This window comes from Thamnophis sirtalis, unplaced genomic scaffold (assembly GCF_051295495.1).
Source record: "Thamnophis sirtalis isolate CommonGarterSnake01/CBP01778 unplaced genomic scaffold, rThaSir2_p1.2 scaffold_5, whole genome shotgun sequence".
NCBI classification, from domain to species: Eukaryota; Metazoa; Chordata; class Lepidosauria; order Squamata; family Natricidae; genus Thamnophis; species Thamnophis sirtalis.
In genome coordinates this window covers 36,305,484-36,329,095 of record NW_028261385.1, presented here as the reverse complement: position 1 = coordinate 36,329,095, position 23,612 = coordinate 36,305,484, and the positions used below count along the sequence as shown (strand labels likewise).

General features: G+C 37.0%; 1 protein-coding gene across 3 annotated transcripts in view; it reads left to right on the top strand.

Annotated features, from left to right (window-relative positions):
* The window catches only part of ARHGEF28 (Rho guanine nucleotide exchange factor 28), a 150,257-nt gene that overhangs the window by 76,493 nt on the left and 50,152 nt on the right, over window positions 1–23,612 (top strand). For 2 of the 3 annotated variants that reach the window (XM_087715652.1, XM_087715653.1), the window contains one exon: window positions 21,669–21,799. In XM_087715652.1, the coding sequence (XP_087571778.1) occupies window positions 21,669–21,799 (131 nt within the window). Of the gene's footprint in view, window positions 1–11,286; window positions 11,542–21,668; window positions 21,800–23,612 lie in introns of those variants that run through there. The other variant, XM_087715655.1, reaches the window with a different exon arrangement.

The window sequence follows — 23,612 nt, the reverse complement described above, 5'->3', positions numbered from 1 at the left end:
AAGAAAATAAATCTTACCTCTTGCCGCTCTGCCGGTGTTGATAATGATATTATTGTTAAGACACTTCACATTAAAATAGCAGCAATACTTTAAAAAGCTAAATGCTTATTCCTATTTTGAAATATTCCTAAACCCTGAATATTTATGTTCTTTTATAACATTGTATAGCTATCTTCTAATAGAAATAAATTTCATTTCTAAAACTCAAGATTTATAATGCCCAGTATTCTAATAGAAAAAGATATGGAATGATAAAGGGCTGCAAACAATAAGAGTCTAGATAAAACACTTTAAATGTTCATGTGATTTGGCAGCCAATGTTTTTATTTTGCTGAGTTCCTTGGCTTATATTTCTGAGGAGGTGAGACATTCTACCGGCCACAGCTTGCTCTTCAAGAGATAAAAAGCACAGAAGCCAGATTGTTGGCATCACTCTCAGTGTGACCAGGGTAGCAAAAGATTTTAAGGAGTCTGCTTTTTAGGTAGGTTTTAGATTCTTCAGTAATTCCCATTTAATTGCTCATCACTTTCAGCCATTGAACAGAGTGATCTGCTGTATTGTGAAAACCACTTGGTTTATACTGGAGTCTGCAAACTTTGCTTTCAATATCCCCATTCTTTAAAGTTAGTTTCTTAGTAGGATTATAAAGGATTTTAGTTAATCCCCCCTCTCCCTGGAAAAGAGGTATGACAATAGAAAAGGGATTTGGAATAAACATTTGCATGCTATCCTTTAGGGTGCCTTCTCCAACAGGCATCTTCCAGATATATTGGTCTACAATCCCATCATAACAAAGGAGGAGGATGGGAATTAAAGTCCAACATACTTGTATGATTTTGAATGAGCCAGTTTTTGGATATAAGCCAAGCTAGAAAAATTAAATTAAATTCTACATCTCAATCTTATTAATGGGATTTTGTGAGTATTGAAAAATGTATTTCAAGAAATAAATGCCCAATAAAATTAGATAATCCAATGCTATATTATATCAATTTCCAAATGAAAGAACTATAGTTTATCATTATGGTAATAAACTACAGAATGTCCTTTTCTTACTACTTTAAGCCATAGGTCAGAGTTTGAGTTTCAACATTTAGCTTCCATTTTTATTAGCCATGGTTCAACATTACCTTTGCATTCAGATTAATTATGCTTGGTCTTAAGAAAGATTACTTGAAACAAGAGAACTCCCAAATCATAGTTTTAGAATGTGGTTTATTTTAATTAATCATGATGAAAAGCAAGCATGGTTAGGCTTCTGATACAAAACCTTTTGTATTAAAGTGATTTTGACAGTGAAAATTCCCAGTGGCCTCATAACCAGTTAAAGGGCTATAGGCTGTATAGCTTCAGAGTATTTCTGCAACATCTGTTTATACTTCCTTAAAATAGATGTATCTTTGGTATCTGTGCTGTATCTTTTCTATTATTCCAATTCCCTTTTTACATATATTAACATTTTAAATAAGATTTATGTATTTGTTACATAAGTTCCTGAGCTACAGTAATATAAATAGTGCGTGCTTTGAATGTCAGGTGGAACTGACAGAGACTGTTAAATAAAGAATTATTACTTACCAAACTCTGGAGCACTATGACCTTTGAGAATCAAGTCATGACATGCTAATGTTTTCAAAGCAATAAAGGCTTTGTCTTTTAAAATATAAGATTTTTTATTTCTAATATAATAAGACAAGATTTATAGATAATCAAATAAAGGAAATTTGATTATGTTTTAGATGAGAAAGAGTGATAGAAAGAGTGTTTAACTGTCTGAACTATATTTCAAGAAAAATGATAAGGAAGGCAGTTTTTTAGGTCTACTTTTCTAACTTCCTTTTAAAAGGAAAGGAGAGAAAACATAGATAAAACTGTAGATACAGTTTATATAGTATGGATTCCATAACTGTATGCTTGCTTCCATTTAACATTAAAACATCTCTTTTAGCAAATATTTATTTGGCTTCTTTTTTCAATATGCTGAGCTTTCAAAAGTTTGTTATGTCATGTGAGCATATGAAATATTTTGCTTGAGACTGTGTGCAAAATAAATTCTTGCATATTCCAGGAATATGAATTTGGATGATCTTGCAACTAATGGAAACACAGCTTCTTCTTTCTCGGACTTCCTTGCATTTTCAGGGTAGCACTGTTTGCTTTGATTTGTGGATTACTGCTTGCCCTTCAAATCATAATTGGAAACAATTGCATTGAAGTGGGCTCTTCCTTGTAGTGGTAATATTAATCAAAATTTGCTGAACTAGACATCACAGCAAGTTAAGAACTAAGCTACAGTCAAAAAGTGAAACCATATTATAGACATGTTTGGACAAGATCACACAGCTTATCACAAATCCATCTGGAGATTCCCTCACCCATCTTCACTCTGTCCAAATGTATAAATCAGAGAAGGAACCTCTGATTTTTTCCCAAGCTTTTTTGGATTTGTTCCAGTGGACAATGTGGCAATCTCAAGACAAATGTGTGATTTACTGCAGTTCATGTGCAACCTACCTGTGGGCATAATTTTAGCTACCATAAGATATGTTATTCAAACATAGTTGGTGAGGAAAGATTAAAGTTTGGTGAGATTGTGATTAATTATTAATTTCTAGAGTTTGGAATTTTGTTCAAATTGAGCTTACTGGTAGACAGAGAAATGGTAAGATTTTTTTTTTTGCCTTTTCTAGAAAAGTGACTCTTGATATTAGTTTAACAAGAAAACTCTTGTGCCATTTTAAACAATAGCAAGTATTTCCTAGAAGTAACCTTTGCAGGCAAGATACGACTCTTCAAAATTTAGGAATTCATGCATATTGAATATTCAAAAGTTCTTTTCTTTTGTGAGCTGTAGCCTTCTCTATTGCAGCAAATGTTTCAAGAGGCGAGGGTTAATTCTTTGAACTGACCAATCTATCCCATGATATAGCCATTCCCTATGATCAGTTTCTAGGCAACTTGGATGCTTCTTTTTCTCATTTGGCTTGGTGTGAGAAATGAAGCAAGAGTTGCTAGTTGGAAGAATGTTTTGGTTGCTTAGTTATTCAACAAATCTTCCCTATCTTCCCATGCTTCTTTTTGATCTGCAAAGTTTGTAGAATACCATTGACGTGAATTAAAGACAAAACAATTGGTCCTTTCTCTTCCAGGTAGTGATGGGCTGTGTTTTGAAATTGTTCTGTTTCTTCTGTCTTGATAGATACCATTTTGCTAGAATTGTCTGTAGCTGTTCCTTTTCCCCATAATGCCTGTTTCTATTACCAGTGACACTGTTTAGCTATATAGCCTTTCATTGGCAACTTTTCTGATTGCCTTTGATTCCCCCCCCAAGCATTTCAAAGGGTTTTTCTAATGACTCTTGCCTTCGTGTTATGTCTCCAAAATATATGTCTTGTATTCATTATTAGCACTGCCATTGAGCACCCTGCTTTTACTTCGTCCAGTATTAAATAATTCAAGTTATTCAGTCCAAAGGATTCTCAACATTTATCCAGTGCCACAATTCCAAGGCGCTAGTTTTTTTTCTTCATTCACCCTTTGAGCTTTCACAGCCATATATTTCAGTTGAGAAAGCTGTAGTCCTGACAATACATAACTTTGTTGGCAGTGTTAGCTCTCTGCACCCTACTAGGCTTGTCATGCTCTTTTTCCCAAGAAGCAAATGTCTCTTTAGCTCACAGCTACAGTTTCCAATGCTGTGAACACTGAACCATGAAGATGCTCCTTCATGCTCCATACATCACATTTTTCTGCACATGGTTGGCATTGCTTGTAGATCCAAACCTATGGGTTTATTCTCTTTTTTTTTGAACACTAAGCAGCAGGCCAGCTCTGCACTCTTGTCTTTTACTTTCAACAAGGCATCCTTTAAGTCTCCTTTGCTTCCAGCCATCAGACATCAAGGCTGTTAATTTTTCTCCTAGCAGTTTTAATTCCAATGTCTACTTCTGCTAGTCTAACATTTTCCATAATAAACTCTTTGTAATCGTGTATAACATGGCCCATTCTATATCCTATTTTGAACTATTTGATCGCTGTTATGATTGTTACTGCCTGGTCACGGCACACATTCTTCCACAGAGAGGTGAGGTGACCTGGTACAATCCATTTTTTTATGGGCAGTCAACAGCTTCTGATCTAAATGAAGTTTTTAAAGGCAAACTGTAGCTCTTTTTTTATAAGCATTAAAAGTCTTTTTATAAGGCTTAAAATGGCCATTTTTAAATTCTTGCTTTTTCCATTATCCACCAAGTGACCTGGGACACTCCTACCTCTTTTGAACCCAACTTGTATGTCTGCTTGTTCTCAATCCACGTTGTTGAAATCTGGATTACAAAATCTTATCCATAATCTTACTAGCACATCCAAGAAGCACAATGTTTCAACAGTTCGAGGGTTTTTAGCAGTTCCCTTTTTTATCCTGTCAATGATGCTATGATGCATACATTATTCCAGAGACTAGATTCCTAGCCATAATAAAAATAAGAAATAGTGAAAATAAGATAGAATCCCCCCAATATATTATGTCACACAGTTTTTTTTAAAAAAAATTAAATAAATTTGAATTTTGCCACTATCTTAAACTTAGACCCGGGACCCCATGTTTCCTTTAAATAATTCTACAAGCTTGCTAAGATTTTTAATTTATTTAATTAAAAAATAATGCCACTTTTACCTTTAATAAATATACCCAAAGAAAATTATAAAACAAAGTATCAAATAACCAAATTGAAATCAAGACCTTAAAATCACAAGCAGAGGATTTTTATGTGGCTGGAGTAAATCCTTTTTTTAAAAAAAAGTTTTTTATTTTTTATTCTCTTACATACAATTATAGGCATACATTCACATAGTTATTCTTCTTCTTTACATTTGTCATTCTTATGCATTTGTTATTCCATTTAAAAGGTTATAATATACAGTTTGAGTTGCTTTATTTACCATCCCATCTGCCTGTTTTAACACCACCTTATTTTCCCTTTCTTTTCTTCCTCCTTTTCTTCTCTACTTCCTTCCTTCCTCCTCTCCTTCCCCTTCCTTATTCCCTTACCTCATCCCTACTCCTACTCTTCCTCTTCCCCTTCCTACTCTCTCTCCTTCTCTTTCTCTCCCTTCCGTGGCTGGAGTGAATCTTATGTGACTGAAGAATCTGTCTTTAAATGGTATAAATCAAGTTTGATTTGGAAATTTGGGATTATGTGCCTTCTTGAAATCAGCCCGTGGAGAGAAGAAATATTTCATATATCCTGGATTAAGCCTTTATAAATACTAGTGCCCAGGAACAAATTATATCAATGCGGCAGCCTGGTTATAAGAGCATGTATCAGGGAGAAGTTTAAGTGTCTCAATCTGCATTCGCTGTGCTTTCTGAACACTTTTCAAAACCATGCCAGTAGAAGGCAGTAGTAAGTAGCCAGTGTTCTCAAAAAGCAAGCAAAATTCAGATAGCTCTTACCTTATGGGAAAAAAGTAAATAGGTAAAAATGTTATGAACGTGACTTAGATCCCTTATGCAACTGTGCGCTTAATGAAAATATTGCATAATCTGAATGGAATGTGTAAATGCTTGTTTAAAAATGCTGACTAGGTATGGGGATTCTTAAGCTTGAATTTGTTTCATAGAAAGAGGCTGACAAACACTAGTAAAGTCTGGAAAATAATCTGACAAAGCTTTCTTTTCGGGTAACATCATCTACATGTATGATACTATAGTTGACTAAAGAGTGTTTTTTGTTATTTTTTTTATCACCTTGTAATGCAGCAGTAAGTCCAAGCAACTTCAGCCCTTGAGCCCTTTTTTTGGAGCCTTGGAGGCTTCCACACGGCACTGAAATTGGCCAGCTACCCACCTATTTACAGTCATGCTTAAAAATTTGAGAAACCTTTTGAATTTTCAATATTTTTTGCATAAAAGTAAAGCACCATTTCTTCTTCACGCAGGTACTGAACTATATAAAAGGAATCCAGTTAAACAAAAAGATTATACTTGTTGTTCATTTATTTTATTTCAGTGAAGACCAGGAATTTCACCCAGGCTCTAGAACCAGGATGTTTATGGAGCTGGTATGGGGTGGGTGCTGAGTTAATGACATTTTAACCTCAACATTGTTTATTGCTATAAATGGTCTTTTTAGTGTACAGGAAGTCTTCAAATTGAGTCCAACATTTCTGTTGCTAAGCAAGACAGTTAAGTGAGGTTTGTCCCATTTTACAGCCTTTTTTGCCTCAGTTGTTAAGTGAACCACTGCAGTTATTAAGTTAGTAACACAGTTGTTAAGTGAATCTGGATTCCCCATTTATTTTGTTTGTCAGAAGGTGATCACATTACCCTGGGACCCTGCAACCGTCATAAATACGAGTCAGTTGTTAAGCATCTAAATTTTGATCATGAGACCATGGGAATGCTGCAGCGTCATAAGTGTGAAAAACGGTCATGTCACTTTTTCAGTGCTGATGTAACTTTGAAGTGACAGTTACAATAGCAACATTTACAGTTACAACATTTAGTGAACAGTCACTAAATGAACAGTTATAAGTTGAGTATTACATTTTTATTTCATTCAAGATTTCCTTCACATAGAAGGGTGGCTGTATAATAAAATGCAATACAAAAGCAGAGTTGGAAGGGACCTTGGAGATCTTCTAGTCCAACCTCCTGCCTAGGTAGGAAACCCTATACCGTTTCAGACAGATGGCTATCCAACATCTTCTTAAAGACTTCCAGTGTTGCGGCATTCACAACTTCTGGAGGCAAGCTGTTCCACTGATTAATTGTTCTAACTGTCAGGAAATTTCTCCTCAGTTCTAAGTTGCTTCTCTCCTTGATTAGTTTCCATCCATTGCTTCGTGTTCTACCCTCAGGTGCCTTGGAGAATAGTTTGACTCCCTCTTCTTTGTGGCAACCCCTGAGATATTGGAACACTGATATCATGTCTCCCCTAGTCCTTCTTTTCATTAAACTAGACATACCCAGTTCCTGCAACAGTTCTTCATATGTTTTAGTCTCCAGTCCCCTAATCATCTTTGTTGATTGATTGATTTTGATTGATTTTATTATATTTATATGCCGCCCTTTCCCCCCCGAAGGGGACTCAGGGCGGCTCACAATTCAAATCAGGGAAGGGGGGTACAGACAAAAAATATAAAAAACAAAACATAACAATGCATAATTTAAAAACACACAACAGTCATACCATTCGAGACGGGGGGCAACGGCTCTTTAGCCCCAGGCCTGTCGGAACAGCCAGGTTTTAAGGGCTTTGCGGAAGGCCTGGAGGGTGGTGAGGGTTCGAATCTCCATGGGGAGTTCGTTCCAGAGGGTCGGAGCAGCCACAGAGAAGGCTCTCCTCCAGGTAGTCGCCAGTCGACACTGGCCGGCAGATGGAATTCGGAGGAGGCCTAATCTGTGGGATCTAGTCGGTCTAGTGGAGGTGATTGGCAGCAGGCAGTCTCTCAAGTACCTAGGTCCGATACCATGAAGGGCTTTATAAGTGACGACTAGCGCCTTGAAGCGTATCTGGAGACCAATAGGCAGTCAGTGCAGCTCGCGGAGGATAGGTGTTACGTGGGTGAACCGAGGTGCACCCACGATCGCTCGCGCGGCTGCATTCTGGACAAGCTGAAGTCTCCGAATGCTCTTCAAGGGCTGCCCCATGTAGAGCCCATGTTGCTCTTCTCTGCACTCTTTCTAGAGTCTCCACATCTTTTCTACATCGTGGTGACCAAAACTGAATGCAGTATTCCAAGTGTGGCCTTACCAAGGCATTATAAAGTTCAGGTTCAGGTTCAGGTTCATTTTATTTATATGCCGCCCTATTCCCGGTGGGACTCAGGGTGGCGCACAAACCCAAGGAAGGGAAGGGAAACACAAAAACTACAACAAAAAATACCGGGCATTTAAAACAACCAACAGCCACACGATTCGAAAGGGGAAGGGAACTCATCAACCCCAGGCCTGCCTACACAGCGGTATTAACATGTCATGTGATCTTGATTCTATCCCTCTGTTTATGTAGCCTAGAACTGTGTTGGCTTTTTTGATAGCTGCTGCACACTGCTGGCTCATATTTAAATGGTTGTCCACTAGGACTCCAAGATCTCTCTCACAGTTACTACTATTGAGCAAGGTACTATACTGTACCTGTGCATTTCATAAGTTGAACAAGTTATATTCTCATTATGTTTTCATGCTCTATAAATTGATTCTCTCTCCCCACTCCCCTATGTTTACTGGTCTTATCATTTGCAATTTCATATTTAAATTCAAATCATAGAATCACCTTGCTTGCTTTTCAGAAGTGTTAAACTTATTTTCATTTACTTGGGAAAAGCAGGCAAATATATATTGTATGCTGACCTCTGTCATGTTCATCAACAGCAATGATTAAAATGATGAAGATCTTTAAGTCCTAGAGTCATGCAGAAACCTAAATTATCATGCTATTTCATACACTTATGCTTGAGACATTATTTATTACAATCACCTTATCAGGAAGATGGACAGCATATACGTTCAATAAATAAATAATAAGTAATTTGAAGACTTGCAGCCTACAGATATATATTAAATTGACCAGGATTGGACATTAGTGATAATCAATAAGGAATGTGTGGTGGCACTTGCTAGATTAGAATTAAAGCTATGTTGGGCAAAATAAGAGACATTGTCGAGTTTATATAATTTGCTAAGTTTGAGTTTATATAATTTGCTAAATACATAAATTCCAGCTTAATGAACTCTGTAGTTAGAGGCACAAAGATGGACACAGTCGTTACTATAGCAATGCCAGGTGGGACTAGATTGCCATTCTTTTGTGAACCCTACAAAATTCCCATTACACTTATTAAACCTAAGAGAGAGGGAAACTCCCATTGGTGTCAGCATACATTTCAACAATCTCAAGGGAATGATCAGCTTATTCATGTATTAGTTATGATAATTACATATTGACTTGGTAGATGGATAATATGCTTTTCTAGCACAGTTGCTGGACATTATGGATGGAACACTTCATCAAATATATGTGTGGCTTCTATATTTGTCATAATTTTTTAGTTTCTATGGTTATTTAGGATCAGAATCAGATAGGACTTATTAAGCATATGTACCGTATTTTGTGGAATATAAGACACAGCTTTTTTCTTCGAAAAAAGAGGCTGAAAATCTGGGTGCATCTTATACATAGAATACAGCATTTTTTGCCTCCCAAAGCCCTGCCCCTTCACCAAAATGGCCATGCATACCCTTATGGAGGCTTTCAGAGAGCTCCTGGGGGCTGGGGAGGGCAGGAATGAGCAAAAAACAGGCCGCCCCCCCCCAGCCCCCAGCAGCACTCTCTAAGCCTACATAGGGATATGCATGCAATTTTTTTTTGTCAAAAAACGAGCCTGTTTTAATGAAAATTGGGGAGTTTTTTGCTCATTTCCCCCCTGCCCCCCAGGAGCACTCTGCAAGCCCCCCCAAAGCTATTCATGCCCCTTTTTTTAAAAAAAAGGGCCAGTTTTTTCAAAAAATGGGCCGTTTTTGGGAGGTTTTCAGAGTGCAAAAACTTTTTTTTTCCTTTTGGAAAGCTCTTTAACTGATGGATGAGAATTACATTGATCAAATGCTGTGCCAGCATAAACAAAGTCTTAGGTGCTGCAGATTGTCAGTGATTTCCTTCTCCACCAAATTGATAAATACACTTGGAAACATCTACCTACCTACCCACTCTCTCTCTCTCCCTTCCTACCTACTGTATTTCGCTGTCTCTCTCTATCCCTCTACCTACCAACCTACCTACTCTCTGTCTCCCTATCTACTGTATTTCTCTATCTCTATCTCTTTCTATTTCTCTCTCTCTATTCCTCTACCTCCCTCCCTCCCTACTGACACACTCTCTCCCTCTCTCCCTCCCTTCCTTTACCTACCTACCTACCTACCTACCTACCTAACTACTCTCTCTCTCTCTCTCTCTCTCCCTACTTACGTACTGCATTTCTCTCTCTCCCTCTCTCTCCCCCTATCTACCTACCTACTTTTGTAAAAATTTGCCTCTTCAAAACCTTGGTGCGTTTTATACTCCGAAAAATACGGTATTTATTTTAGAAAGTTTAGAATTAGATTTAATACATCAACATGACCCCAATACAATCTTTATGTGTAAAATGAAAAGAACTAACAGGAAAAATAGTTTTGCACATATCTATTCTTCTAAACATGAATTTTAAATAATTTTAATTGGCCCTGTTTTTACACACATTATTTTGAAGAATTTAATCTGCATTTTTGTTTCTTGGCAAGGCTGTTATTAATCTGTAACTGAGTGTGTGTGTTGGCTAACCATCTAATTTATCAAGAAGTCCAGGAAATCATTTTATCTGTTATGCTGAAATGGATCTGTGTATCTCACTGGTTGGAAATATGACTGAGGAAAGATTCTGCTGTTTCTTAAATTGATCATTTTGTACATACTTTGCCCATTGAGTAAAGTACAAAAATAATGTATGTGAGATGTTTTGTAGTAAATTTTGGTTAAAAATTAGTAATCACAAATAGGTGAGTTTTATGTTTACAAATGAAACATTTAAACAAGAAAACTAACTGTAGTTTATGTAGTGTAATAAGGGAGAAAGGATAATGAGTTTTTGTTGAATACTAATAGCCATCGGGTTGTTCAGGGAGATTGTATAAGAATGAAAGACTTGTAAATTAGTCACTAGTTCTATTGTACATCCAAAGGATGGCAAGATAGCTCTGTAAAGGTGCCAACCTTACAAATATCTTTATGGTAGCTTATGAAATTCAGACATAATGACTAGGAAAAGAAGTGTTTTTAGAAGTTATGTCCAAAAGGATCATAATAAGATGGTGGTTGTGGTGGGAAGGGCATGCTTCCTTTTAAAAATTAATGGACAAAGTATTCTTGTCTGCCAAAGTTTTAAATTATGAGGGAAATCCTGAAACAAAAGAAATCAGGTATATGATTAGGCTCACCAATTATTGGTTTGAATATTGTCTTCAGAGTTTCATCTTTTAGATGGCTCATGCTTTAAAATAATACAAGATTAAATATTTTGACTTTGTAAAACACAGTAAAGGAAATAATGGTCCTAGTTTTCTGTATCATTCTGAGACAATGCAAAGTTTCTTTTCCTTCTCAAACAACCCTGATTATTCTTTACCGAAGTTTGGAAAATGAAAAGGCAAGTTAATGATTAATTGGCACACCATGACCTTTCCAGTGACTGTAGACTAGGATACAGCAGCCTCACTCCTGGGTGCACATCTTATTTTAACTTGACTCTGTCTGCTTTCATGTTAGCCCATGCGCCTTAATGCAGAGAACAGACTCCTATTGCCTCTCCTGGTTTAGAGAGCAATTTCTTTTTCATTTCCTATTGCTTACCTTGCTGCTCCATACAACAGCTACCATAGTTACCACTTGAAACGGGTGTTTGATTAGCAAGAACAATGGATTCGGATTCCGATGCACCTTTTCATTATTCTTGGCCATCCTTACCTAAAATGAAGATCCGAAAAAGGACATCCAAACCAAAAGGTAGAGAAAGTTTTTTCCCCCTTTAAATTATTCCTTTCATTTGTTTATTTTGTTTGATATGTGCATACAGAAGAAAGTTGATAGTTCTGGTGGTTTTTTTTGGTCATTTCAAAATATTTAAAATATTGTTTCACAGATACCAAAAAGTTTGAAAACCAGATATCCCTTTCTTTTGACAACATTTGCGTGATCTTTGTCTCTTTTAATTTGGTATTTTTTTAAAAAATATGCATGCATTCAAGTTCTAAATCATTTTATTTAACAGAAACTATTTATGATTTCAGTAGAGCTTACTTTAAGCAGTGTTGAGCAAATACATCAAAAGCTTATGCCAGATATGTATTTTGAAAGATAAGAGAAATGAATGACCTATCAGATGTGATCTGTAAATAGCTCTGTTTTTATTTTGCTTTGTTTACCCATGAGTGACTTTAATTATATCCCCAGAGGTTGTTACAATGAAAGCCTATTGGATCAGAGAATCGGATGTATGAGATTTAAACAAAAGGAAGAAAAAACTTTCCTTTTGATATGAAACTTGGTCTTTCATGGTTATTCTAGTAGTTTCAGACAGAAACAAGGATATTTTATAGGAAGATATGTTTAAAAAGCATTGATTTAGTAAGGCAGTCAAGACTGTTAATGCAGGTTAGATATTGTACCAGAATTATGGTCACGCTTCTTTAATCAGACCTGGCTTTAAGCCTGTTTTCAGCTTTAATGACCTGAATGGTTTTGTTCAAGGTTACTGAAGGCCATCTTCTGTGGTCTTTCCTTGGGGAGGGGGAGTTTCTTTTAATCTGAGTTGAAAAGAGGAGGGATATTTCTTCAGTGTAATAAAATTAAGTACTAGCAGTTACAATGCTACTCCCAGTGTGAGGTTTGTCTTGTAACCAAATTATTTTTTCAACACCAAACGTACATTTTTTTCCTTACTTAGACTTGCTAGTTTTCCAGTTTAATAACTTGTTTTGTTTTTTAATCCTTGCCTTACTTTTATTTTTTGCTGTTTCTGCCTTGACTTCATTTGTTTGTAGACCAGCTTTAATTGACTGATATGTACCATGTTTTCTTGAAAATAAGACCCACCCCAAAAATAAGCTGGTGGGGATGGGCATGGCCAGTGCAAGAGGTGACGGGTGTGCAGGGGCTGATGGTATCTGACAGTAGCCATAGCTTGTAGACCCCATGGTACAGCAAAGATAACTCTGAGCACTGAGGCAGAGGTGGAGGGAAACAGGCAATCTGGATATGCTGCCTGGCTCACTGGAGGCTCATGGGATGTTTGCATGGTGCCACTGGCAGCAGGCAGAGGCAGAGACATGGGGGGGAGGCAGGTGATCTGAATGCCCACCATGGGCATCTGCCCTGGCACAGCTGCAGGGAAGCCGAGAGATGGTAAAATGGAGTGGGTGGCACGTTGGGATAGCCTGCGCCCCCCTCCCGCTGTGCCGCCATCTGGCTCCACCATGCATTTTTTGCTCAGAGGGAGACTGGAAGCTTTGTTTGCAAATGGGGTGCTTTAAAATGGAGTGATTAACTCCGTTTCAAAGTGCCCCATTTGCAAGCAGACAAAGCTTCCAATCTCTGTCATTTCTCCATCTGGGCAAAAAGTGTTTGGGCATCTATGGGACGCTTGGAATGGAGCATATACACATGCACATTTGTCCATTTGTCATGTGTTGCTATAATAGACGTAGAAATAAATGATTGAGAAAAATTGACTCAGATATTCCGGTTTTTGCTTTTAGAAGTAGTGTGATAGTTCTTGGGATCATGAGAGATCAAGACTCGATTGCTGAAGCAATATTTCCCATATATCTCCTATAGACAGAACTGGGACTGTCCCATTATTTTTCACAATACAATTTTCCCATAAAAATTGTCCTTCACTCTTTTCAGTATCTATTGTGAGATAAAGATCTAGGCAGAAATCAACATCTGAATAGGATCTGAGAAGTATTGAAAAAGACCCCGTTATTACTGATTTTAACTCAAATGTACTCCCATTCTTATTGTCTACCATGACTCAAGTTACTATAAAACAAAAACAAAAAAATCCATCTGGAAATCCTAGCACAAATTATCTGCCATCTGGAAATCCTACCACAGATGGTCTATACATCAGTGTTCCTAAGGATATTTCCAATTCAGGTTTTTATGTGTATTGTGCCATTTGTTAACTAGGGTTTCAGGTACCACTGTAGTCTATTCTTGATTTTCATGTATATTCTTCTATTATATTTCTTTACAGGAAACAGATTACGGTAATAGGGATGCACAGAATAATCAGATAGTGCTTTTAATTGGTAGTGGTAGCCTTTCACCTTTATCTGAAGTCAAAGCTGAAGAAAGGAGGAGATTTTAGAAACTCTAATAGTGTGGAAAGTGATAAAAGCATAAAAATGTAGAAGAAGGGTATAAGCTGCATATATAAAATATTAGATATGTTCTATAACAGTGGTTCTCAACCTGTGGGTCGGGATCCCTTTGGGGGTCGAATAACCCTTTCACAGGGGTTACCTAAGTCCATTGGAAAACACGTATTTTCGATGGTCTTAGGAACCAAGACACCAATTTTATGATTGAGGGTCACCACAACACGAGGAACTGTATTAAAGGGTCGTGGCATTGGGGAGGTTGAGAACCACTGTTTTATAAGCATAATATTCTTCCAGTTACAAGTCCCTGTGCTCATCATCATCATCATCGCTATTATTTTAAATTTATTTGGTTTTCATATGGGTTTCTGAGGCTCAGAGCATGTGAAATGAGAGACCCTAGAAATTCTATTCCAGAAATTCTAGCTCTTCGCACTCACATTCTACACCCTGCTTTGGGGGTAGCAGCTTTGTAATTCCTTGGATTTGGGGTTTTTATTTTGAAAACATAAGTACAGAGTGAACATGATAAAGGTTGTAAAATTATGCATGGGTACAAAATTTTTATTATTTTTCCTATTTTAAAAATACTCAAATCTTGCATAATTGGTGGGAGATCAAAAACTGATGAAGAAAACGTGTCTCCTAGCAAACAGATTCAATATGTTTTTGCATTTCCAATGTTGGTATTGTAAGTACTATACAAAATGGGTTAAATACATTTGTGGGACATAGGGCTTTCAATAGATATGAGTTAGATAGTTTATTTACTTAAAGTTATCCCTAGTGGTTGCTAAGGGATTTCTTTCCCCAAATTGGTATTTATGACTCAGAGTTGAAGAACAGTTGTTCTTCAACACTTTCCATAAGATTTATTGAAGAGCTTAGGAAGACTCGAGTAATGATAGAGAGAAATCTGGCAGATTCATATTAAACACGTGTAGAACTTGATCTATGTTGGAAACAAAAACAAAGAAACCCTTCTCAGCTTTGGGTAGTAGAGTTGTAACTGAAAAGGCCTTCCCAAAGACTTTAGCAGGCTAGTAGCAGGCTACTTCAGCTGTCTGCTAGCTGCAGTTCGGCAGTTCAAATATCACCAAACTCAAGATTGACTCAGCCTTCCACCCTTCCTAAGTGGGTAAAATGAGGACCCAGATTGTTGGGGGCCATATGTTGACTCTGTAAACCTCTTAGAGAGGGCTGTAAAAGCAGTATATAAGTCTAAGTTCTAGTGCTAGTAGATTACTTACATACTCTGCTGATAAAAACATTGCTATCTATTCTGGTGCGATGGTTGATATAGTTACTGTCCACTTTTTAAATTGATGATGTGAACATGTTACTTAAACCAGTCACATATCCTTTAGACCAGGAGTCACCAACCTTTCGGACCTCAAGGACCACTAAATTCAGAGTTTTAAATCCCGCAGACTACTAATATGATTTTAAAAAAAAGATAAATAGTATTTAGTGCAAGATAAAAAATGCAAATAATTTTTCTGTGGACCATCAACTATCACTGGTTGGTGACCGCTGCTTTAGACTTCCTCCTATCCTGGCTAAAGAGACCTGCAGGTGAGGTGTTGGCTATTTTATCTGAGGAGCTATATTTCTGTTCATCATATAACTTAAGTATTTGCTATGATATTAATGATGCAAATTTTCTGGTAATGTTTATAAAAATATAGGCTGAATAAAATTGCCAATCATCTATGTGGATCAAATTTAATTTACTACATCCAAATTGGTGCTGACCCTCTTTCATTTTCATAAGCTTGGTGAAATGTTCAAAACATTTTTACATACAGTAATTCTCTGGAACTTAGAAGCATGAGTATTGCCAGAAGAAAGTTTTGGCTTCTCTCATTAGGCCTAATAGAAAGAAAAAATGTGGAACACAATTTTGAAGATCTGTCCTTTTAATCCTGAAATTCAAACATAAATTTTTACATCGTATGAGGTTGTACACTTTATCCAACATAATTTATACTGCAGATATTTTCCCTTTTTGGTTTCATAGCTTTCATTCTTCTAAGTTATAGATTAACTTACGTTAACTTTGCTGGAGGAAATTCTGGGGAGCTATTTGAATACTGTTTGCTATTTTTTCCTAGGTGATCGTTATTCATTTTCTTCTTTGACATATATCTAAAATTTATGAAATGTACTGGAATGTTACTAAATGGTTGTTAAGCATTTTAAATTGTCCTTTGAAATTCATATGGGCATTACATTCTAAACCCAGTAAACAGATCAGAATTATTAGCCTGTGTGATTTATTTAATGTGATAGCTGCCTTTATATTTATTTATTGCAAGGATTTGCATGCAACCTACTCTATAGATTCTAAGCAGGTTATGATTCCTTTTTCTTACTTTGGTCTTTTTCTTAGTACTCCCAACTTTTTCTATGTATTGTTTAATGTTTGCTTGTAAGGAAATAGAGTGATTGTTCTGTGTCTATGTTTATAAGTAATATATTCTGTAGAATATTCTGTTTCTAGGGTGGGAATACATCTTATCTTAAAGAAAAAGACATTTGTTTTAAGCACTTCAGGCCAAATTTAGTTTAATCTTAAGCACAAGAAAGAGAAACAGGATCCTATAGCTGTCCATCAAGAGTTAACTCCTAGACATCCTAGTGGGCAGGCACACAAGCATAGGATCACATTTCAGTGAGAAGTGTCACATTTCTATTTAAACTACACACTAACAAATGCAAATCTATATCCTCTTTCTTTAGGTAATGTGTTTACTTTTTTTGAACAATGCATACTTATAGTTATATTTGGTACACGTAATGTACCAAATTGTATTTTGGAAAATAATAATGACAGATGTGCATATGTACGTGGTAGACTCATAGAAGCATAGACTCATAGGGGGTACTTACTGTTGGTGAATTTGTAGAGTCCTAGCTTTTGAACACAACTACGTGTGCAACAAAAACTAGAGGAAGCAGATATTTCTTGCTAAGTTGCAAGTTGCTAAGTTGTCTGAAAAACATAGCTGTCTTGTTAGAGAAGACCAAAGTACATCCGGCCTAGAATTTTAAAAGCAAACAACCAGCTGACCCAAGAATTAATACAAGCATTGAAACACCTTTTAAAAATGCTTTAAAGTACCATTTTTTACATGTGTGAAATTGGATTTTGGGTTAGGAAACTGAAATCTTGATCTCTTCCTTGATTTTATAAGCATCTACATAAACCACAATCAATGAGTTAACACTTTGCCATACTTGTGATGTAAAAAATGCGTGGAACTTCAGGAATGTGATTTATCATCTGCACAATAGATATTTCTTTGTCATTTTTTAAACTGGATTGTTTCTTCCAGTAAAAATAAATAACTAATGGAATCAATGTGTAATTAATTTTCCTGTCTAGTGAATTAGAAATCCTGAAATACCTTTCCTATTACAGTAGTCTAAAGTATGGATGAAAATAGAAAACTGATGAGCTATTCTTTTATAACACCCTGTTAAGGTGTTACAAAGTCTAAGAGCCTGCTATAGATATTTGATTGCTGAATCCATTGGAATTTTCAATTTTTTAGGACTTAATGAAAAGCATAACAGAACATATACATTAAAAAAATGCTCTGTATGGGCCACACCCTGCTGATGTTTTACCTGGCTCTTCTTCCATGCTTTTGGCAAGGGGGACCAAAGCTTATTTTAAGCAACGTAAGCTGTTTTCCTTTACTCCCAACTCTTTCTGATATCCTGCCATCTTTTATCCTTCTTTTTGTTTCTTGGTGTTTTTCTTGTTTTAATGTTTTAAACAATTTGTAATTTGCCAAAGTTCCTGATAATTAAGCAACATACTTCAATTCTATTGAAACATAACAGTTCAGTATTATTATTATTATTATTATTATTATTATTATTATTATTATTATTTGCACAAAAATCTTTATCCACAGCCACCGGATCTCTAGCTGGTGTTTGCCTTCATATACATGCCTGTGCCGGCCAGCTGGTTTTCGGTCTTGTGGATGGCCGGGGGAGGCCATTTTCTCCCTCCCCAGGCTTCAGGAAAGCCTCCAGAGCCTAGAGAGGGCAAAAAACAGGCCCAATGGCCCAACCAGAAGTTTATTTCCAAACTTCCAGTTGGCTGTTGGTCATATTTTTCACCCTCCCCAAGCCACCTTCTGGAGGCTTTCCTGAAGCCTAGGGAAGGCAAAAACGGCCTTCCCCAGAGGGATTGCTGATAATTAAGCAGGGGGGCCTGCTTAATTATATGGGGAGGCCATTTTCGCGCTCCCCAAGCTTCAGGAAAGCCTCTGGAGCCTGTGGAGGGTGAAAATCCCCCCCGCTTGGGTCGCTCGTGAATGCACAGTAGGTGGGTCGCTTGCACCTGCGTAGGTGGGTGGGCATGCACGCACAATAGCATGCAAACACACAGTTTTGGCACACCTTTAGAAAAAGGTTAGCCATCAATGCTCTATTGTCTGCAACGCTAACCATTACTGCTAACATTCTACTGAAATTCTTTTAAAAAAAATTCAGACAGTGCAATATTTACATAAAACCACTGGAGGAGGTAATTCATTGCATTGTGATATCAGCATGCTGATGATAACCAGTGGGGGCTGCTGCTTAATTGCTGACCCTGTGTCTAGAGTTTGTGATGGTCTGGATAACAAAAACCAGCTCTGGCTCAATGTTAGCAAGAAAAAAATGGCTCCCCCCCCCACCCCCAGCACAGATCCAGAATGGTGTCAGTTCTGATTCTTGACATGGTAGCAATTCCCAGACAGAACTGGTTCTTAGCAGGTGACAGTCATGGCCAGGCGGGGCACTTTGCATAGAGCCATTTTGTGCATTGCTTGTGCCAGTTCCTGGACTTCATTACTTCGTGATTGGATTACTGCAATGTGTTGTTCATACTGTTGCTCTTGAAGACCATCTAGAAATTACGCTGCTAGAGTCACTTATTGAGATAGGTGGCTATGGAAATCAAATAATTTGAGAAATTACAGCTGAACCCAAATACAGTGGCATGCATAGTTTTGAATACCGAAAGCATTACAGTAACAAATGAATCTCCCAAAATCGATAAATTGAGTAACTATGTAAAATGTGCTATATAATTACAGTCACTAAAAAGCCATTTTGAATTACAAATTGAAGCATGAAGTGAATAAAGTGCTTCAAGTTTTTTTTTAAAGCTGTTTCTTTCCCCAGGGGACTGGAATAGGGTGAATCTGAAACTCTGTGGTTCTTGTTAGTGTTTTTGCTGGAAGAGGCTGTTTCTGTTTTGGATTGTTGTATTTTTACTTATTTTATATATTTTTGTTGTTGCTGTGATTGCTCAAAGTTATGGCATGTGAGATGAACAACCATACAGTACATATTTTCTAAAATAAATGAATAAAAGTTGTTTCTGTTGACTAGTTTATCATTTTAGGTTACCAGATCGGCCATGCTAAAATTAAAAAAGTAAAAAGATAGTAATGAATTCTGTTTATTTTTTTATGTGTTAAAACATTTTGCTATTTGAAAACAGATAAAAATGTCAGGTGAACATTCTGATCATGAAATCGAATGGACTCTTTAATTTTTTTAAATGCAAGATATACCACTACAAGGATACTAAATTCCATTATTTGTATGTGTTAATCTTGGTATTGTGTTCTTCATTATTTTAAAATATTTGTGTGCATGTGTGCATATATTATACATAGAATCCTAAACAATTTCATAAAATTATTTACAAACTTCTCAATAAATCAGCGTTAATAAGGGCCTATGCCAGCGATGGTGAACCTTTTTTGGCTCACGTGCCATAAGTGGGGGGGGAGTGCAAGGGGGTCGTGCAGGGAAGCCTCTGGAGGGCTTAAACCGATCCTACGAGCAAACCGGAAGTCCATTCCTGAACTTCCAGTTTGCCTATAGGGCCAGATTTTGCGCTCCGGAGGCTTCAGGGAAGCTTCTGGGGCCTCCAGAGGGCCTCCGGGGGTGGGGGGAGAGGCTCTTCGCCTTCCCCAGGCTCCTATAAAGCCTCTGGAGCCTGGGGAGGGCAAAAAATGTATTTAAAAAAGGCTGAACTCAGCAACGCCTCATGTGTCCTGACAAATGGCTCCGTGTGTCCCCTATGGCACATGTGCTATAGATTCGCCATCCTGGGCCTATGCCATTCAGTGGGATTAAAAGAGATGAGAGAGATGGATAGAGCTATGTATGTTCCTCCTGCTAGAACTATTAGTAGTATTAACACTCTTTTAGGAAAGAACATTGTAGGAAAGAGTTAATCCTTCTGTCTTCCAGTCCCAGGGTTGATTTCATTTATTTAGTAATATTGACTAATTGATAACCTCTAATTTCTGGTACAATGAAACAATGTTTTCATTATTCAGTTCGGTTAGCTCCTTGTTTATTTGGACAGATTATATCCTGAATGAATAAACTATGAGGAAACAAATGTGTTGGCAGGCATTGTAGGATACACTGAGATTTCAGTACTTACTACTTAACATTTTACTTCCTTTTCTTTCTTTCTCAAATGATTCTACCTGCTGTCTTTAAGCCCATTTTGAAACTTGTTATAATAGAAACATTAAAAAATAATAAGCAGCTGAGACACCTGTTGCATTATTGAATCTCCTTCACAACTTGGCATACTTTCAATGGGTCCTGCAGAGAATGTGGAAGAGCCAAGTTCAAGGAGAAACAACTAACCAAAATTCAAAGCATATCCTGGAAAAATCAGTCCAGGAAAAACATTGTGTTGCACTGATAAGGGAATAAAGGAAGCTGGGTAGGTCCACCAGAATCAGAACTTGTAGCTCTTGTGAAACTCCTTTAGTTTGGAAAAAAAAACTGCTGGTCAGATTCCTCATTAGATCTTTTTAAAAAAATAGCAAAATCATGTACTCCTCCCTCCATCCCAGAACAAATAGACCCAGATATGGGGTTACGTGGGAAACACTGCTCTAAGCACTTCTGTTAATCTGAATTATACCCATATTGATAGATTCATTTGTGACAGTAATAATATAATGACAGCCTTCCTCTTATGTGATTGAAATGATAAGGAACCTTTCATGCCGTTATTTATAATATTTAATTCTTATTAGAAAAATTGGATAGGACAAATGAGCAGTATTTTGGTCATCATTGGCTAGCTAAGAGCTACAAAGTAGATAGGCCCAGTTTACTTTTAAACAATGGTTTCACTCTTTCAAGACATATAGCTGCTCAGAGTCTTTTCTATATGAAATAGGTGGCAAATAAATTCACTCACTCAATCAATTAATCAATAAACATATACAGTAGTTGTCTATTCTCCAACACTAGTTAAGTACAAACTATAGACAAGAAGGGCTGTAAGTTTCCCATCACTGTTATAAACCCCATACATAGCTAATTCTAGGAATAATTCATTCCTCCTCCTTTGTATAATTTCCCTATCTTCAAATACAATGGGATTACAACTCTTAGAATTCTTAGAATTAGAATTCTAAGAATTTAGAATTCTTAGAATTAGAATTTAGAATTCTAAACCAGCAATGACCAATAATATATCTGGAGGCCATGATGTTCCATGAGTACTAGAATGACCCTGCTGTAGAAGGCTGAGTGTGACAACGAGAAGAGAAGGAAGAAAAAATGGACAGATAACTCTTCTTACCTCAATTGTTGTACTCATGAAACAAAAACATGAATAATTTCATCAAAATTATATTTTTCTTCTGAATTATCATGCAAATAATAATAATTTTTCCTATTATTTTATTCCAGCTCAGCAATATTCCCCATTTGAAGCTTACAGGAGAAGACCAAATCCTTCCACCTTCTTTGCTGCAGCCAAACTTTCTGCTATGCTAAATGGAAATGATGAAGTGTATGCAAACCGCATGGTAGTAGATCAGGTGAGACTGACAGGTGTATATTGAGATTAGTTACGTATGGCTATTGAAAGTATATGATTATATCAAGTAATGAATTGCACAATTAGTATTTGTTTATTTTATTTCAAGGGGAAGGAATAAGGGAAATGTTTATCATTTATAACCTAAGCATGGTAACACACACACACACACACACACACACACAATGTGTTGGTCAAATATTACCTGCTGAAGTCCTACTAATTTTAGAGGAGTTTTTCATAATTCTACAACAGTTTGTGAACTGTGCTTTTTCTTGAGCTCCCTTTTTTAAAAGATGAAGAGTAAAATTAAAAACTTCTGTTTAAACAGGATACCAAGAACCTTGCACTTAGTTCTTCTGAAACGGCTCTTAATCTGTACTTAGCCATGACATTTCATTTTGGGACTGATTGATGTTAATTTTTATCAGTTATAAATTCAATGAAAATTGAATTAAAAGTTTTAAAAAAACATGGAACACCTACAAGCAATGGTTTTGGTTTGCAAATCTCAGCCTTTTTTTTTGGTATTTGGTATTTTATTAAAATTTATAGGCCGCCCTTTTCCCTGAGGGGACTCAGGGCGGCTTACAACCATTAGGGAGGGGAAACAATACACAATAAACGATATGAAAACAAGATAAGTAGTAAAAACACAACATGCATTCTACATTCAACACTCGGGTGGGGCAAATTAAGGACTTATCCCCAGGCCTGTTGGGAGAGCCAGGTCTTGAGGGCTGCGCGGAAGGCCTGGACGGTGGTGAGGGTGCGTATCTCGACGGGGAGATCGTTCCACAGGGTCGGAGCTGCAACAGAAAAGGCTCTCCTCCGTGTAGTCGCCAGCCTCCTTCATTCACTCCCCTTAACTACTGAGTGAGTTGTACAAAAATGTCTTCTATGTCCCTATTTCATCACCTACATACTTCCCATGTCTTTCCTGTACAATATATCCCTTTCACTTCTTTTGTTTTTGTCTATTTCATGCACCCATCCAAATTGATCTGATTTATGCTCTTCTCTCTTTTACATGTGTCTCATGTACGTATGCCCCTCCCTCTCCTAGGCCAGATTTGTCGCTCCAGATATTGCTGGATGACAATTCTCAGTAGTGCTATTGGGAAAGCTAGTGATGAGGCTGGAGTTGCTGTTCAGCATCCTCCACAAGACCGTATTTCTTCTTCCCTATCATAGACTAATAGGAATCCTTGTCCATGGAGTTTAGTGTCATCTTACAATTAGTGTGGGAGACTACATGAAAAGGTAAAAGGTAAAGGTTCCCCTCGTACATACATGCTAGTTATTCCTGACTCTAGGGGGCGGTGCTCATCTCCGTTTCTAAGCCGAAGAGCCAGCACTGTCCAAAGACGTCTCCGTGGTCATGTAGCTGGCATGACTAAATGCTGAAGGCACACAGAACGCTGTTACCTTCCCACCAAGGTGGTCCCTATTTTTCTACTTGCATCTTTACATGCTTTTTGCTTGCGTTTTTATATGCTGGGGCAAGTAACGGGAGCTCACTCCATTATGCGGCGCTGGGGATTCGAACCGCTGAACTGCTGACCTTTCTGATCAACAAGCTCAGCATCTTAGCCACTGAGCCACCATGTCCCCTTTACACTAAATAAATGTAAATGTTAAATAGACAGTATACATTTTATTTAAAATTTAATTAGTTTACACTAAACTATTTTTTTATATTATTATTGTTATACCAAATCTATACATTTTATTTAAAATGTTAGGTTTCGTATAACAATAATAATATAAAATTGTAGTTTTTACTTACCTATGCTATCTGGGGTTTGATTTCT